Below are 16279 nucleotides of genomic sequence, written 5' to 3'. Positions count from 1 at the left end.
GAGTCCTGTGTGTCGACTGGAAGAGGGGGGCTTCTCCCTACTGACTGCCTCAATTCAGCTGGAAATCAGAGCAGCATCACCTCCCCCCCTCCCACACGGCCCTAGCAACCACGCCACGCCGACAGTTGCCAGGCAACCAGACAATGCTGGAGCCACTGGCTGTGGTGTGCGTGTGAGAGAGTTTGTGTTTTGCCTGTATGCATTTAAGATCAGGGATAGTGAGACAGCAGCAGAGGAAATGTCTCTCTTTTAACAAAAACATTCAAGCTCTTCTGTGAATATAGAACAAATTTAACAGAAGAACTCCACGGTTATGTTTTCTTTAAAGAGATAGCGATACTTTGGTGAAAGTATAAAGAGATTATTATGGATTAGGTAAAATTAATCGTGTCGGATTTGAGCGGTGATGGCTGCATTAGCAACATGTCGTTTCACTTCTAGTCTAAACGAGGTCATGTGCGTTTTAGAGGGAACTCGCTGAGACTATCCTTCACAGTGCTGCAACCCACTTGTTATTTTCTGACCTGGTTTTTGTTAATGCAGCCCTTACCAGACTCAAAGTCAGCAGTAAATAATTTATCTGTGACATCACATCCCTTAATTGCAAATGGCATTAAGTCGCTTACCGGAAAGATAAAAGCAGAGGAAAGGATGTAATATCTCCATATTTACCAGTGATATCTCCATTTTGCATCATATAAAAATCACAGTCACATCCAGACCTACCTCTGATTGCCTGTACAATATACAAAATAGTACAATATTAGAGCTTAGGGAATAGTATATGTCACCAGTGTAATGTTACAAAATGTATCCTTTGCCTGTTTATTTTTTTGATGATTTTTAAATTGATTTCCCATGTTAATAATGAGCTATTGTTTTGATCATATCATCTATATAGTGGTGGCAGAAGCACTCAGTGTAAATATAGCCTACTCCATTACAACAAGTAAAGTGCTGCATTCAAACTTAATTACAAAAAAAAATACATACATATCTGCAGGTCAGTATTGCACACTATTAAAATATAAGTAGTGTAAATGGAGAGTGGGTGTCATATTATTTCATGATAACATAAGTGGAATATTAGTGCTGCTGTTTAAAAACACTTGGACAGTTTAATGAAAAAAAGCAAAGTATCTATCTATCTATCTATCTATCTATCTATCTATCTATCTATCTATCTATCTATCTATCTATCTATCTATCTATCTATCTATCTATCTATCTATCTATCTATCTATCTATCTATCTATCTATCTATCTATCTATCTATCTATCTATCTATGACCACTAGGCGGCGCCCTCTTTACAGGCGCTCATCAGTTCCTCTGTTTTGTGACCTCTGACCCCTGAGCTTGAGCCTTAGCACACTTGAGACGGTCTGTGGTCGGATCCCTTTCAAGGTAGTGGAGGATTTCTACGGGTTAGAAAATGAAAGTGCTCCTTTAAACTGGTTCGATATTAAAGTTGTTGCTGAAGCGTAGCAGCAGCGACCCCCTCCTCTCCGGTGGTGCCTGCGGAGGCCGCTGTCACAGACCGGACTGACTCCCCTACATGTGTTGCTCGGTGGATCGAGGATTTGTTTTGCTAACATAGCTAGTTAGCTCTCGGCTAGTCACTTAGCTAACCGGCGGCTCTGCCACAGCTAGCTAGCTAGCAGTGCTAACGTAAGAGAAAGCACCGCTGTCAGCACGGAGCAACATCCCGGCCGCTTCAGACATCAGTCTCCATCGGATGGCCAGTAGCCGCTCTCCCCGGGACTCATGACCGTCCCTCTGTCACAATGTGTCCGAGGCTGGCTGCACCAAGTGACGGAGAAACGAGCCCCCCGGGAAGTAGCTAGTTAATGACAGAGAGCTAAGCCCACCTCAGGAAGTTATAGCCCACACCGTGTCCACTGTCCACCACCACCACCACCACCGTGAGCATCTCAGGCAGCGGACAGTGTTGGACAAGCTAACCGGAACAACCGTCGGCTAGCCACCGGGCCAGCTAGGATAACGTTATTTAGCATCCGCTGTTACGTTAGCCACCGGGACAACGTCTGTTTCTGTCTCCAACCCACCATGGCTAACGTTACAGACCTGCAAACAAAATACAGCAAGCTGGCTCAGGAGTACTCTAAGGTAAAAACACTCAACCATGTCTGCTCATGCTGTGTCGGTGGATTAATGTCAGTTGTCATTGATGTTCATATTATTATTATTATTGACGAGGAGGAGGACAGCAGATGCAAATGTGTGTTAGCGTTAGCTACCTATTAATGATTCATGTTTTTCAAACAACTGACAGGTATTTGTCAGGCAAACCACAGGAATTAAGAGTCGTTGAGTTTCACCTAGCTATAAAATATAAATAAATCCAAATGTTGTTAATATTAATGTATAGTAATTGTTGAAGTAGTTCAGGTTTAGGTTAAGAGAGGTCTCAGGAAACTCTTTGGTCATTTGTGACAGGAAGGTTGTAGCAATACATCCATGGGTTGTAGCCTAGTATTGTTGTATTACATTATCTCACACCCAGAGGTATTGACATATTGTTACCATATTATATCAATTGATGTGAATTTGTGAAATCAGATATAGTGCAAGTAAAACGCAGAGACTTGATAAACTTCAGTCTTTAAAATAACCATCAATTAAAATAGCACATTTTTACCTTCAGGAAGGCAGCATTTATTGCATGACATTGTGATAAAAGGCTCAATATTTCTATATTTGTGGTAATCACACTGCTATTTAACATTGTTTTGATTTTGTGAACATCAGCACAGCACCTCTGATGATACATTATGATTGTCACATAATCACATTTTAAGTTTCCAGTGAACACCCTGTGTTCAAGTGATATAATGGCAGTTTTTCAGTGAGAGACAGAGAAGTGACAGTAAAACCAGTGTTTTCTCTCGCAGGCTGTTTGTGCCCTTTGTTTCTGTGTCAGCTGACAGCACGGGAAGTGTGTGCCGTTTCCCTGTCAACGCTGATCTTGCCGTTAGCCAATAACCATATCCTGCTCAGAAAAGTGCTGACTGTGTAACTGTCACACATGCTGCCATTGTGCTCAATGCACTGTTTTGTTGGAAGATTACTAATTTTTACATAATTGGTACAGAACAGGGTGGCAAAATAGTAACAATTCACAAGCATATGACTGAGATTGTCTTTGTAAAGGCAAATATAAATTCATTTTAAGATGTTGCACACATAGACACATCTGTACATCTCAGTCCTGACCACTGATGGCGTCTTATGTTTCATTTATGTGCAATGTCCCATCAATTGTCTCTGTTTTTTTCACAGCTCCGTGCCCAGAATCAGGTGTTGAAGAAGGGTGTCGTGGATGAACAAGCCAACTCTGCCTCGCTAAAGGTGGAGTGACATAAAAACAAAATATACTCCTGTTTGTCTGAGGTCAAATGAAACACTATAAGCAGATGACTATTACATTTATTTTTCTTAATTCCCATCAAATGGACATTTATACATGTGCTACATCAATGTAAAGTAATGACATTGACAGAGTCACTAGTCATTGATTTACAGATAGAATAAATAGATTGCACCATAGCCCTCTCTGCTCCAAGTCTAGTTCAGAAGCTCAGGGTGAAACCATTACACTCCACTCACATAACATAGCTGCTGCTGTGAGAAAGCAGGGGTGATAATTACTCACTGTAAAAATCCAAAAACATGAGCAGAGCCAGATTAGGGGGTCAAAATAACTTGCTGAGCCACAGCAGTGAAGATGTCACATGGTTCACGATTGTGCAAAACAAGTGCACCTGCGCACACACACACACACGCACACAGATTGAACATATGTTGAGCCAGCCAGCAGGGATGGTTGTTAGCTGTCATTACAACCTGGCACTCAATAAAAGTTGTAATAAGTTAAAAGTAGAACCTTAGCATGTGACAGCTCGCAGTCGTAGGCCACAATAACTTACAGTTTTTCCCACCTGTTTTCGTCTATAATATGATCAAGAATGAACACAGAAAGCTGACTACTTCATTAATACAAGCAAATTATTTGAAACTGCATTTCAAGATGAATCATTCTGTCCCAGTCTTTGTGGTCCCTACAGGTGGTTGATCTTTGTATCTTTGATCACTGGAAGTGGTTTCCAGTGTGAGAGCCACCTACATTTTCATTTTTGCTAGACAAAGGTCACCTAACCACGAGTAGTACTCACTGCTGTCAGTTACGTTGTACACAACGACAGCCCGACCATATTTTCTAGTGAGCCTTCTTTTCAATCACAGTACAGAATCAATCGTGGCGTCATGACTTTGAAGCGATGATTTATGTGTTTACATTTAGAGCCATGTTATGCTCAACATATGTTTGTGTGTATATCATCAGGAGCAGCTGAAGCAGAGGGACCAGAGCCTGAGGAAACAGGAGCAGGAGATGGACAGTCTCAGCTTCAGGAACCAACAGCTGGCCAAGAGGGTGGAACTGCTGCAAGAGGAGCTCGCTGCCAGCGAAGCCAAGGGGAAAAAGGGGAAGGTGATCATGAGTCGCTACTCAGTTGTGGACAAGATGTACAGGATGAATTATGCATTTTTTTGTAATGAGCATAAAATTAATCTGTCAGCAAAAACATTTCTTTTTTTTTTAGAGTGATTATGGAGTCTGCAAACTCGGTGATTAAAACACTAATGTTTGTGGAGCCGGTGTCATAATTAACAGCCCTGCTTTTATCTCCACTACCTCCAGACCAAAGGGGACTCTCCCTCACTGCACGGCCTGCAGACCCAGAATGTTTTCGATGAGGACCTGCAGAAAAAGATAGAGGAGAACGAGCGACTTCATATCCAAGTAAGCAGCCACGACGTATTCATATTGGCCTGGTCATTGTTCTTCTGCGTGTACATTATTCATAGTTAATGCGCTGGGGAATCGCTGGGCTTTCTGCTGCGTGTTCATTAGTTCTACGAAGCAGACGAGCAGCACAAAAAGCAGGAGGCCGAGCTGAAGGCGCGACTAGAGGAGCTGGAGAAAGACTCGGAGGGGCACCAGGCCGTCGTGGACAGACTCACCACCAAGTACATGGAAACGATCGAGAGGCTGCAGGGCGACAAGGCGCGCTTAGAGGTGAGGATTAACAGGAGGAGGAGGATGGAGAACATTATGTGATCAGTTTTAATTTTAAGTTCATTAAATTGTGTGTTTCCCTTTTGAATCTGATAGGTGAAAGCACATACTCTGGAGAGGGAAGCAAAAGAGTGCAGAGTGCGAACAGAGGAGTGGTAAATCTATTTTTTTTTTTCATCCACTAATGTGGTGGGGGAACATTTGCAGGAAGTGCATATAAATATAGAGTTACAGTGCAGTCTATCTACATGTTACTGGTGGAAATAGGCACAAAATATTTGTCTTTATCAGATAACAGCATTCTTATTATTTACTGTCATACACATTAGCTACATAGAAATGTTTAACTGACATGTTTTTTGCCTTAAACCTTTGATACACATTTTTGCATATAGTAGTTGCGACTCTGTGTGTATGTATTATTCATATCGGTTTATCTCCTGTTTGCTGGGTCTCTGCAGTCAGCAGCAGCTGAGGCGGTGTCAGTCAGATCTGAACAGACAGGTGAAACAGAGCAGCAGTGTAATCCAGGAGAAAGTGCCCTTCAACGACACCAGTGAGTATCACACTGACAAAAACACAAAACAAAAAAACAACAACCCGTTACCGAGCAGACGTCTATTTGAGAATAACCGGTGTCTGTGTCACCGATACTGTAACAACATCCTGCCCGGGAGTAAACAGTGTAACACTACACCGCACTGTAATATTGCATGCCATGAGGCAGGAGGCAGAACCATTTAAGCTGTGTTTGTCGAGTCAATAGAGTTCAGTGCAGGGATTGAGGTTCAGCTTTGGTTTAACTGCTCTTCTCTCTCATCCTGCAGAATTTAGCGACTACAACAGCCTGAATGTACCACCACACAATCGAAGGCACCAGGTGAGGATCTAATGTGATTTGTTACTCAATGTCAAGTCTAGATACTTTATTAATCCATAAAGGAAATTGTAGTGTCACAGCAGCAGCATCTCATACAGACAGACACAAAAGAAAACACCAACCATTAAATAAAACAGATTGAAATAATTAAACTCTAATTGGGATAAGAACAAATTATTGTTGTGTTATGTTAAACTTTATTAAGGACTCAGGTCTATATACAAGACACACAATACATATACCCAATAAATGTGTTTATAACATATTTATAATAGGTTGGATAATGTTTTTTAGTGCCATGCTGGCTTGGAAAAGAAATACATTATTTGATGCCACATATCTATGTTTATCAGAGACTATCTACGGACGTTTAGATGTAGTTCACTATTCAGAAAGCTAGTGACAACATCTTATGACACAGATTAATTCATGCTGCTTTATGTTTTAGCAGGAGTACTAATACAGTGCTCTGTGGTGTGTCTGTTCTCTCTGTGGATTCAGCTCAAGGCTCGGGATCTAGCAGGTCAGGCTCTGAGCTTCATTCAGGATTTGGTCGCTGCTCTGTTGAACTTTCACTCCTACACAGAGCAGAGAGTTCACATCTATCCCCGGGACTCCTCCATTGAGCCCATCTCCCCCCTCAACCAGAAGGTGAGGCCTCCACACCACGCAAGACAAACAGAAAAGACAAAAGACAAATATTATGTAATTACCGGTTCTACATATGCAGCAATATTTACTGTGCAAACTCAAGATGCATAATTCTTTCCTCATGGCAGTTCTCCCAGTACCTGCATGAGAATGCAGCCTATGTGCGCCCCCTGGAGGACAGCTTTCTGCAGTTACACCAAAGCATCACAGAGGACACGGTCACAGTGCTGGTGAGTGGTTTTTACACAGCAGTTTACTGGTGTTACCTGTTATAATTTAACCACTAATGGTGTTGTTTTTGTTCTATTAAAGGAGACTGTGGTCAAGCTGAAGAGCTTTGCTGATAATTTCTCCTCATACACTCATTTTCTGCAAAAGATTCTTCCCTACCAGCTGAAAAGGTCAGTACTGTGTGTGTGTGAGTGTGAGATTGTGATAGAGAAATGGAGTGGAGGAGGCTGTACTGATGGCTATCTCCACTTTTTCTTTCAGCCTGGAAGAGGAGTGTGAGGCGAGTCTTTGTACTGCTGCCCTTACTGTGAAAAACCAGGAGCTGCAGAGTGACATGAAGAGAGTAACTTCTGTGTTTGAGAAGCTGCAGAACTACATTAACCTTTTAGCCTTACCCAGTATGTTAACATTTCTGCTCTTTTTGCCCTGAAAGTTCTGTCACTCATCCCAGTTAATGCAAGATTGGACTGATTATGTTACAAATTCATGTTATTGTATTTTTTCTTAAAAAAAAAAAAAAAAAAAATGTTGATGTCTAAATAGGAAATCCTGACATGTTTTAATTGGTGCTGATGTTCACTCAGGTGTTCGGCAGGATGCCATGCCACAGAGCAGCACCTCGGCTGTCTTCACCCAGCTGGCCGCCTGCCTACACAGTCTTCAAGATGCCATTAAAGGTGAGCAGCACTGTGAGACACTTTTGACCCGCAGCCACTCACGACCAGCGCAACACAGCAAGACCACTCCCTCTGTCAACCACCTAACTGCTCTTAGTTCTTTATTAAAGCCAGCCAGCATCAAGCTCCTTAGCAAGTAAAAAAAAAAAAACCTGCTTAGTTGCACTAACATCAGGCTTTTGTTGGAAATGCACATGGTGCAATCAGCATTCACACTAGGGTCAATTGATTTAGCAGTAGATGGAGGTATTTATCAGCGTCAGGGCTGATTGATATTGATGTAAACACATCACAACTGTAGACAGACCTCTTGCCTGTTAAAACCAGAAACACTGCATACACTTCGCTCAGGGTTGACAGAGTGAGTGCCGCCCTGAAATAGGAGACACAATCACTGATCAGAGCTTCTTACGCTGAGGCTCCATCACTTTTACAGGAGAACAAATCCAGGAATGTTGATGTGATGTGTCCATTTTTCCACTTTTCAATGTGGCTAGCAGATTACTCTCTCTCCCCTGCATCTGTGTGTGCTCTGTCCGTGTGTGTGAGGACATTGCTTTGTGCAGCGGTGTGTGTCCTCAGTCCATAGAGAAAGGCAAACTCAACTAAAACCACTCATTTTGGTATAAAAAGGGTATCATTTTCTGTTTGCACAACAGTGCACCACCAATCCAATTTTTTTCTAACATCCATATCCTGTGAGTCCAGTCTAGTATCAAGTATAAACTAGTGCTGTCTGGTAGGAAAGAGTCACATTTGTTCAGCTTAAATGTGTTCATTTAATGAATACCTCTTTTGTTTGTCACTGTGGCCAAATGTAAACAAACATTATCTAACAGTGAAGCTCTACAAAGGGCTTTAAAGGACAATTCCAGGCAAATTCAACCTGGGGCTAAATAGTTTCCCTAATATTTTAGGTCTAAAAGAATGAATCTGAAGATTTTCTTTTTAATTGCTCCTGTTCTGCAGTAGTTCTGTCTGTCCCCATATCGCCACAGCAGTGTGTGATGGGAGCGGACAGATCTTAGGCTGTTTACATGACAACAAGACAACGTCAGATGGCTATTTAAACATACACCGAGGGGTTTTGATTTCACGAAAGCCAACATGTTTGTAAACGGAGCTGTAAAACAAAGTCAAGATGACGCACTCAGTATGTTTACAGGTCGTCTGAAGCGCTCACGTTCGTTTTAACAACAAAAACATATCAACTCGTGACGTTTTTGTAGCTGTAAGAGCAAATCTGGCTGATGTTCATTCTACCTGTAAACATACTGAGAACGTCATCTTGCCTCTTGTGAGAGACTTTGAGAGACTTTGTATTACAGCTCCGTTTACAAACATGTCGGCTTTCTTGAAGTAAACAATCTCCTCAGTGTATGTTTGAATCACCATCTGACATTGTGAAAAAAATGCGGTAAATAGCCTAAACAGCCTAAGGTCAGTCCACTCCCATTACACACTGCTGTGGCGATGCGGGGACAGACAGAACTACTGCATAATAACGGTTCAGGCTGCACCTGTAAATAAGAATTTGTTCTTAATTGCTTGCCTGGGTAAATAAAAATAAAATTAAAATAAACAGGAGCAATTAAAACCTTCTTTTAGACCTAAAATATTAGGAAACTATAGCCCCAGTTTGAATTTGCCTGGAACTGTCCTTTAAATGCCTCCCTGCTGTGGTATTTCCTCCCTGTTTGTCCAGAGATGTCCAAGCACTACAACCAGAAGGCCAGCCTGGAGCAGGAGCTCCCCACCACCACCCAGAAGCTCTGCACCACCACAGAGTGCCTGCTGGGATCTCTGGGCTCACTGACCAGCAGCACTGCCAAGGTACAGCCAACAGAGGGCAGACAGCAGCCAGATTTGTACAGTACATTGTGCGTTCGAGCAGTTCAGGGCTGTTTGTTTGCTGTAATGCACAAAGGCTTAATTGTGAGTAGCAGTGAGGGTTTCACTGCAACTGGATCACGTTGGTAATTTGCCACTAATGTGATAACACTGAACGGCAGGACTCAGGTGGGCAGCAGTTAAATGTTCAAAGATGATGTCCAAATCACAGTTTGTACAGCTGCTCCCCAGTCAGAGTGAAGGGATAAATGATTTCTCTTTGTGAATCAAGCGAACCGTTGGCTGATGATGTGTGTGTGTGTGTGTGTGTGCACTGATGGGAGGCACAGTCCGGCATCGAATAACACGCTGGCGCACTGAGTGTGGAGTGAGCCGCATAGTGGGAGCGATCATCTCTCCAGGCAAAAGCTTAATTGCTCAGACGTTTATTACCACGGACACTTAGCGGCGGAGTCATCTCTGCTGTAAACACGCTGATTAATTTGAGGCGAAACAGAACGCCGTGAATCTTGCGTCGGGAAGTGTAAGCGTTAATTAGTGTTTTGTTCTCTGTCCTTTGAACGATATGAGATAATAACATCACCGTTCTGTTGCAGATTGCTACTTTCTTCAGCAACAACTTGGACTTCTTTACATCCTCAGGCTACAATCCAAGAGGCGGCGCAGTCGCCCTCAATCCTTTGCAAGCAGAGAGCATGCTGGCCAACAAAAAGAAAGCAGCTGCCTATATCCATGCTGCCAGAAAGGTGGGTATCTTCTTGAATCGGCTGGGTTTTCAGCTGGTGGCAAAAGGTGACCGCGCTTTTATGGTAAAAGGCCCCCCAGGGTGCGGATCATTCGGCTCACAAAAGAAAACGCCAGTGACGTCTTTTAAACCGCTTCTTAAAACATTCTCCTGTGAGGAAGTCTTTGTGAATATTTCATACGTTCCATCTGGTTTTATCTCCCTGCTATTTTATGTTCATGAATAATTGATAAATGTTAATAAATGACCGTCCTCCCACTTTACTTGCTTGTTTTGTTTTTTTCATTTCAGCCCAGGCCACAGTCTGTTCCTTACACAGAAGCTCTGTCGAACCGCCGCATACTTACCAGCTCCACTGAGAGCAGAGAGGGACTCACCCAACAGGTACGACCCTCGACCGAGACGCTCTCTCTTTCTATATCCTTTGAAGTGATGGCTTTAAAGGTTTTTCTTTTCAGTTCTGAAGAGCTAACATTTGGCCAACAACTAGACAGTAAGTGTTATGTGGACAATATAACAATGAGGGAGTCAGTGTGCCAGCCCTAAACTCACTGGTGTAATAACAGAGATAAAGTCAAAAATGGTTCCACATGCAATTATGTTTATTGTGGCTTTGTGTTTTTTGGGACACAATACAATTAAAGACCAAATTGCAAAATGCAGGGAAACCAGAAACAGCACAACAACAACAACAACAACAACAACAACAACGGAGGAAATAGTCGCTGAGAAAACACTACATATAGACTAGTACAGAAATCTTAAGCTGATACAACACAGTCATGTTGCTCTGTAGGGAGAGGGTGTGAGTTTGCCCCCTCAGGTTGTGCTTATTCTTTCCTGAGTCAGTTTGAAGTGTCTTTTTTTTTTTTTTTTTTTTTTTTTAAATTGTGTCCTTTGGTCCGTATTAACCTTCTTAAGTTTGTCACTTCAGCACCAAGTTTACTATTACACGTACAAAGTCATAAAATGAATCTATAAAGATCCAGTTTATTGGGCTTTTGCCATTTGAGCCTTCAGGTTCTGGAGCAATTTAGTGCCTGGATAGCAGAATCAGTAGCATCTTTTATATTGGCTCATAAATTATTTTTCATCCAAGTGTTTTTTTTTACACTCTGCAATTTGAAGTTGTTGGATCAGATAAAGCTAGTAAAAATATTTGTGTTTGTTATTTAGTTTCCCCAACCCTTCCTAAACACTGCTGCCCTTTCACTTCTCCTGACCTCTGCTCAGCCCTCTTCCCACCAGCTCACTGTCCACTCCTCTCCTCTCTCTCCCCGCCGGCCTCCCGCAGGTGCAGCAGAGCCAGGAGAAGATCGCTCGGCTGGAGCAGGAGAAGGAGCACTGGCTCCTGGAGGCCCAGCTGGGGAAGGTGCGGTTGGAGAAGGAAAACCAGCGCATCGCGGACCTGGAAGCGCAACTGGCGGCGGCTCTGGGGGGAAGTCCGAACTTGCAAACAGCTGCAGCCAGCACGCTCGCGCAGAGCCACGAGGAAGCCGAGGGAGAGCAGAAAGCTGCAGGGAAAGAGGCTACGTTGTGCACAAGCCTGGTACAGTCTCTCTCCTGGCTGCTGTTTGTTTTGTTTTTTTGCTTGCAGAGAAAAAAATTCAGCCTGTAGCACTGGTGTCTGATTTGCCTCAACAAAGGGAATATTATTATTCTTTTCTTGTACCCCCCCCTGCTTGTTAAGTTTTTTTTTGCTTGATAAAACGCAAACTTCGAATGTGCTGATGTGGCAGAGTAGAAAAACACTGTTGTTCATGCAAGTCAGTGCAGAGTCCACAACGCAGTCACAACCCAGAGCTATTTGACTCTGTAGTCTGGTCTACTTGCCTACTAGGTTTTATTATTGTTATCTTTGGCATGGTTAGTGTGTCCTAACAGTATTAGAGGCCTGTCTGTGGTTACTGTGGTTTTTACATCTGGTATATTATTCACATCCTGACATGTTTTCCTCTTGTTCTTTCCAGGTCGGCATGTTGTGTACCACCCCTACAGTCGAAAATGTAAGTTGTCAACCAACAAATGGCTCTAATAGAAAACTTTTTTTTTTTTTTAAGTATTTGGAACGATAAAGCCTCCCAGAAGGAGAAGAAAATCTTTTCTAGCTTGGATGTTGTGTCTGCGTCTGCAGGTGGGAGATGAGGAGTCCAGGGAGCAGCTGATAAAGACTCACTATATGACCAGAGTGGGAGAACTCACCACTCAGCTGCAGATTTCAGACAGTAAAGCTGTGCACTTTCACTCTGAGGTGAAGCCCTTACTCAAATGTTTATCTCACTAACCGTGCAGCAACGACCTTTTCATAGCACACACGGCCTTTCTGACATGTCAGCTGGGATCAGATATACAGATATAACTCTTATGAGCGCTACTAAATACAAGTGTTACATGTAATAGAAACTAGTGGCCTGCCATAGTTCCCTCCAGTGTTTTTTTGCTTTAGTCGTTACACAAGCATTTTTGTCTGCTTCTTGAATTCACTTCAAGAGAATAGAAACAGAAGTTGACATTGTTTCACTTGTCTTTGATCTTAAGCCATTGTATTTTGAAAATGATTCCTTAGTCCCATTAAGTTGACTTTTTAGTTTTACCAAAAAACTGACACCTTGTATTTTTAGTATTACAGCGAGGCTCAATTTCAAAACGCAAGATACTTGTCTAAGTGACATCCTGTCACATTGTGACTAACCGGCATGTCAGTCAACCTCGTTTTGTATCGTAGCAACAGGACTACAGTACCTCACATATTAAACTGTCACTCTTTTCAAAGTGTGTATTTAGCTTTTGATGCTATCCTGAAATTCCTCAAAGAAACACGGCAGCGTTTGAAACACATCTGAACTGTTCTCGACATGCATTAAACGTGTCAGCGGGAAAAGCACTTGCTCACTTACCTTTTCCCTCCCATCCTAGTGCCGAGCTTTGGCTAAGAGATTAGCCATAGCGGAAAAGGCACGGGAGACTCTGAATGAGGATGTCAAACTGGCCAATCAGAACATCACACGCTTGCAGGTAAAATACGATCTCTTCCGGCCAAAGTATAGACATCACATCAGCCTTTCTCCCAACTCGGGTTTAACTGTGTTTTTTGTCATATAGGATGAGCTGGCTACGACTAAGAGGAGCTACGAAGACCAGCTCAGCATGATGAGCGACCACCTGTGTAGCATGAATGAGACTTTGAGCAAACAGAGAGAGGAAATTGACACGCTTAAACTTGGAAGCAAGGTACAACACTGAATACAGATTTCTGTTGCACTTCCCTATTGTTGTTTTTTTTTTTACTCCTTTTAATCCAAACTCTAGCTCTTAGGTTTTTTCTCAGCTGTCACATACTGTCAATCTCCATGTAAATAAATCTAAAACCTCCACCACTTAAAGAGGAGTAATAAAAAAATCCACCGGCTTCAGGGAGTGTGAAGGATCAATTCAGGCCTGGCAGTGAAATGTGACATTGTAAAGTTTCTGTCAGTTATGAGGTGAACCCGGAGGTCATCTGTAGTGTTGTGGTTGCTGCCGGGTCTGATGGGAAAAGCACCTGCTGGAACCATCTGAAAAAGTCGTTAAGTCGAAGCCACAGAAGTGCAGAGGCCTGTTTTAAGCACACATGTTCCCGCATGCATGCGCACACCGAGCTGAATTTTGGGAAGCTGCAGGACAGAACACGTTCGGAGATGTAAAGGTGAAGATTTTTCCCTGGAAGGCCAGAAACCAGCCTCGGCACGTTTGTAGATTTAAGAATGCAAATCAACTATGAGCTGACCCAGCTTACTGCACTTAACACAGCTTTAATTTTGTACCAATCCTGGGCATGAGGTTATTTAAATTTTTGTAGGACTGAGTCATGTGCTTTTTGTTTTTTTTTGTTTCCTTCAGGGGAATGCCAAAAAGAACAAAGGTCGCTAGAGCTGCCTTCAAAAAACTGGCTCCATTTGGCATCACAAAGGGCACCTTGAGAGATGAGTTGGACTGTGGAGCCTCCCAGCAGCATCCTGGTACCAACACTACCACTGTCACCAAACCATAGGACGGCTACACGAGCCACAGATTCCTCTGCTGACAGACAGTGGGAGTACAAATGAACTGCATGGAGGCTGTTATCATGTTCGTCTGAAGAAGCTTCTTTTTTTCAACCCCCCTTTTCCTTGTCACAGCACCAGATAATACAGAACTTGATTTGCTAAAAAAATGCTCTCTGAAACTGTAGCGGAAGCTCCTGCTTGACCCTTTGGTCAAAGTAGGGTGGGAGAGAGACAGCTTTTTCCCAAAAAAGGGACAGAGGAAGACAAACAGCTGACTTGAGTTGAAGTTGGCGATACTCTCTGAAGTCAAGACTTGAAGACCAAACCCTGTTGATCAGTGTGTGTACTTTTCCTGCTCGGCCGCACATGTGAGAGAAAATGAGGCTGCATTCTTACTGCTTATCTGTTGGAGCAGGCGAACAGAGCAAATGTTGGTGTGGCTGTATGTGTACAGAGTGTTGTGTCATTGTGTGAGTGTGGCACCAGGCTTTACAACATGTGAGTATTGTTTTATGCTTAGATTTTTTTTTAATTTTTTTTTTTTTTTTTTTTAGATCAAATATGAGATTTTTTGTGCAAGTGGATCCGAGGGCCTGTATGTCTACATACAGCATAAAACCCCCTTCTAACACACGCATAGATCACAAGCTTCTGTAATGAAGGGCTTTAAAACCTGAATGAACAACTAACAAAGACGCACTTGAATTCATTCCTCATTTTGGAAAAATTTCAATCCTCTGGGAGCGGAGAAAAGAAAAGAAATGAAATCTGCCTTGAAGCACTGATTAACTGTGTTTACCGAGACAAAAAGGAGTAGGATGGACAAGTCGGAGCTCGTGAAATGGTGTCAGTCTGTCTCTGTGAAGTTGCTCTGTACTTTTTACCACCAAAGTAAGTGTGGATGTGCACTGTTGTGTCACAGGAGTCTCTAAATTCATGTTGTAATATGTATGGATAAAAAGGGTTACCATGAATATACACTCATTTCAAATCATGATGTAATTGTACTGTATAATTTCTCAAAAATATATCTAGATATATTATATATATATACACAAAAAAGCATTTATTAGAGGTTACAAATGTTTATTTTCCACACCATTTGGAAAACTGACTCTGCAGCTAGTTTTATTGTGGCTCCTGTTAAGACCTGAGAGGAGGTGTCATAGAGGGGTTGGCACATACTGTAACTGGTGCTTAGACAACCTAATTCATGAGTCATGGCAGAGTGCAGTTAAAGTTTACAGTAAATTAGAGCCTCTCCGACTAGTAGTGACACGAGTTAGCTGAAAGAAAAGCCTAGCAGTGTTTGTGAGTGTTCAAGCCTCCTGTTTTCCCAGTCGACACCTGCCAGCAAACCTTTGATCATTTGAAGATTTGCCAACACCCTGAACTAAAAAATAAATAAATAAAGTCACTTGTATTCTCACAGTGTAACCTATTCAAAAGCACATATAAATGTGGGAAAAAAATAAAATAAAGAGCTTACTCAACACTTAAATCTGGTCAGTAATCATCCTTAAAGTTTTTTGTTCTGCATTACTGGGAGTTGGAGGATTTTAAATAGGCTATAATTCTTTTTTTCAATAACAGCCTGTAACACACCCTAACCACTGGGAATCAAGCAGCACCATTAAACTGGACATATGAGAACTGGAAGATTACTGTTTGATGCCGTCACCTTATTTTGGAAGGAAAAACATGTTGTGTCATTTTAGTTGAATTTCTGATGCTTTCATGTACTCTTGGTAGTCCAGAGGTCAACAACCACCATATGTTCTTTTAATCTGAGAAATTGTAAAATAACTAAGCCTCAAAATTTAATTTTTCTTAATCCATACAAGTTGGAAGTTGGTGGAAAGTGGTCTACCAAAATAAATGGTAAATTGTTGCATACTTCTCAAGTTAAGGACAGTGTGAAGTAATTTTGTACAACAACTTTATAGGTCAACCAACAGTAAGTGGTTCCTATACAACACCATTAATTCTCAATGAATTTTACGCCCTGCTTCATGTTATATAGTTGGCACTGTGATCCACCCTTAATTCATCACTGTGCTTTGCTGTATTCAAAGACTTGCAGCTCTATCATTAGGCCAATTTGTAACTGGATACTGGA

At 42.1% G+C, this 16279-nt stretch overlaps 1 protein-coding gene across 1 annotated transcript; it reads left to right on the top strand.

Moving 5' to 3' along the window:
* The first annotated feature begins 1358 nt into the window (after positions 1-1358).
* Positions 1359-15706, top strand: ppp1r21 (protein phosphatase 1, regulatory subunit 21). The gene is made up of 22 exons (XM_083988200.1): positions 1359-2129; positions 3303-3371; positions 4366-4512; positions 4723-4824; positions 4936-5100; positions 5197-5255; positions 5562-5656; positions 5928-5980; positions 6482-6631; positions 6760-6861; positions 6944-7032; positions 7124-7260; positions 7447-7539; positions 9245-9372; positions 9987-10136; positions 10427-10519; positions 11430-11684; positions 12106-12141; positions 12270-12386; positions 13052-13150; positions 13238-13366; positions 14015-15706. Exons 1-22 carry the CDS (start codon positions 2070-2072, stop codon positions 14042-14044), a joined length of 2358 nt encoding a protein of 785 aa, XP_083844326.1. The 5' UTR covers positions 1359-2069; the 3' UTR covers positions 14045-15706.
* The last annotated feature ends 573 nt before the right edge of the window (positions 15707-16279 follow it).

This window comes from Trachurus trachurus, assembly GCF_905171665.1.
Source record: "Trachurus trachurus genome assembly, chromosome: 15".
Classification (NCBI taxonomy): domain Eukaryota; kingdom Metazoa; phylum Chordata; class Actinopteri; order Carangiformes; family Carangidae; genus Trachurus; species Trachurus trachurus.
This window is presented reverse-complemented; position numbering and strand designations above follow the sequence as displayed.

What these genes read in the sequence shown, in the direction of transcription:
- ppp1r21 (XM_083988200.1), top strand. Translation starts at nt 2,070, where the DNA reads ATGGCTAACGTTACAGACCTGCAAACAAAATACAGCAAGCTGGCTCAG. An exon ending in TGGCTCAGGAGTACTCTAAG is followed by an intron (nt 2,130 to 3,302) that starts GTAAAAACACTC and finishes TTTTTTTCACAG; the next exon opens with CTCCGTGCCCAGAATCAGGT. An exon ending in GCGACAAGGCGCGCTTAGAG is followed by an intron (nt 5,101 to 5,196) that starts GTGAGGATTAAC and finishes TGAATCTGATAG; the next exon opens with GTGAAAGCACATACTCTGGA.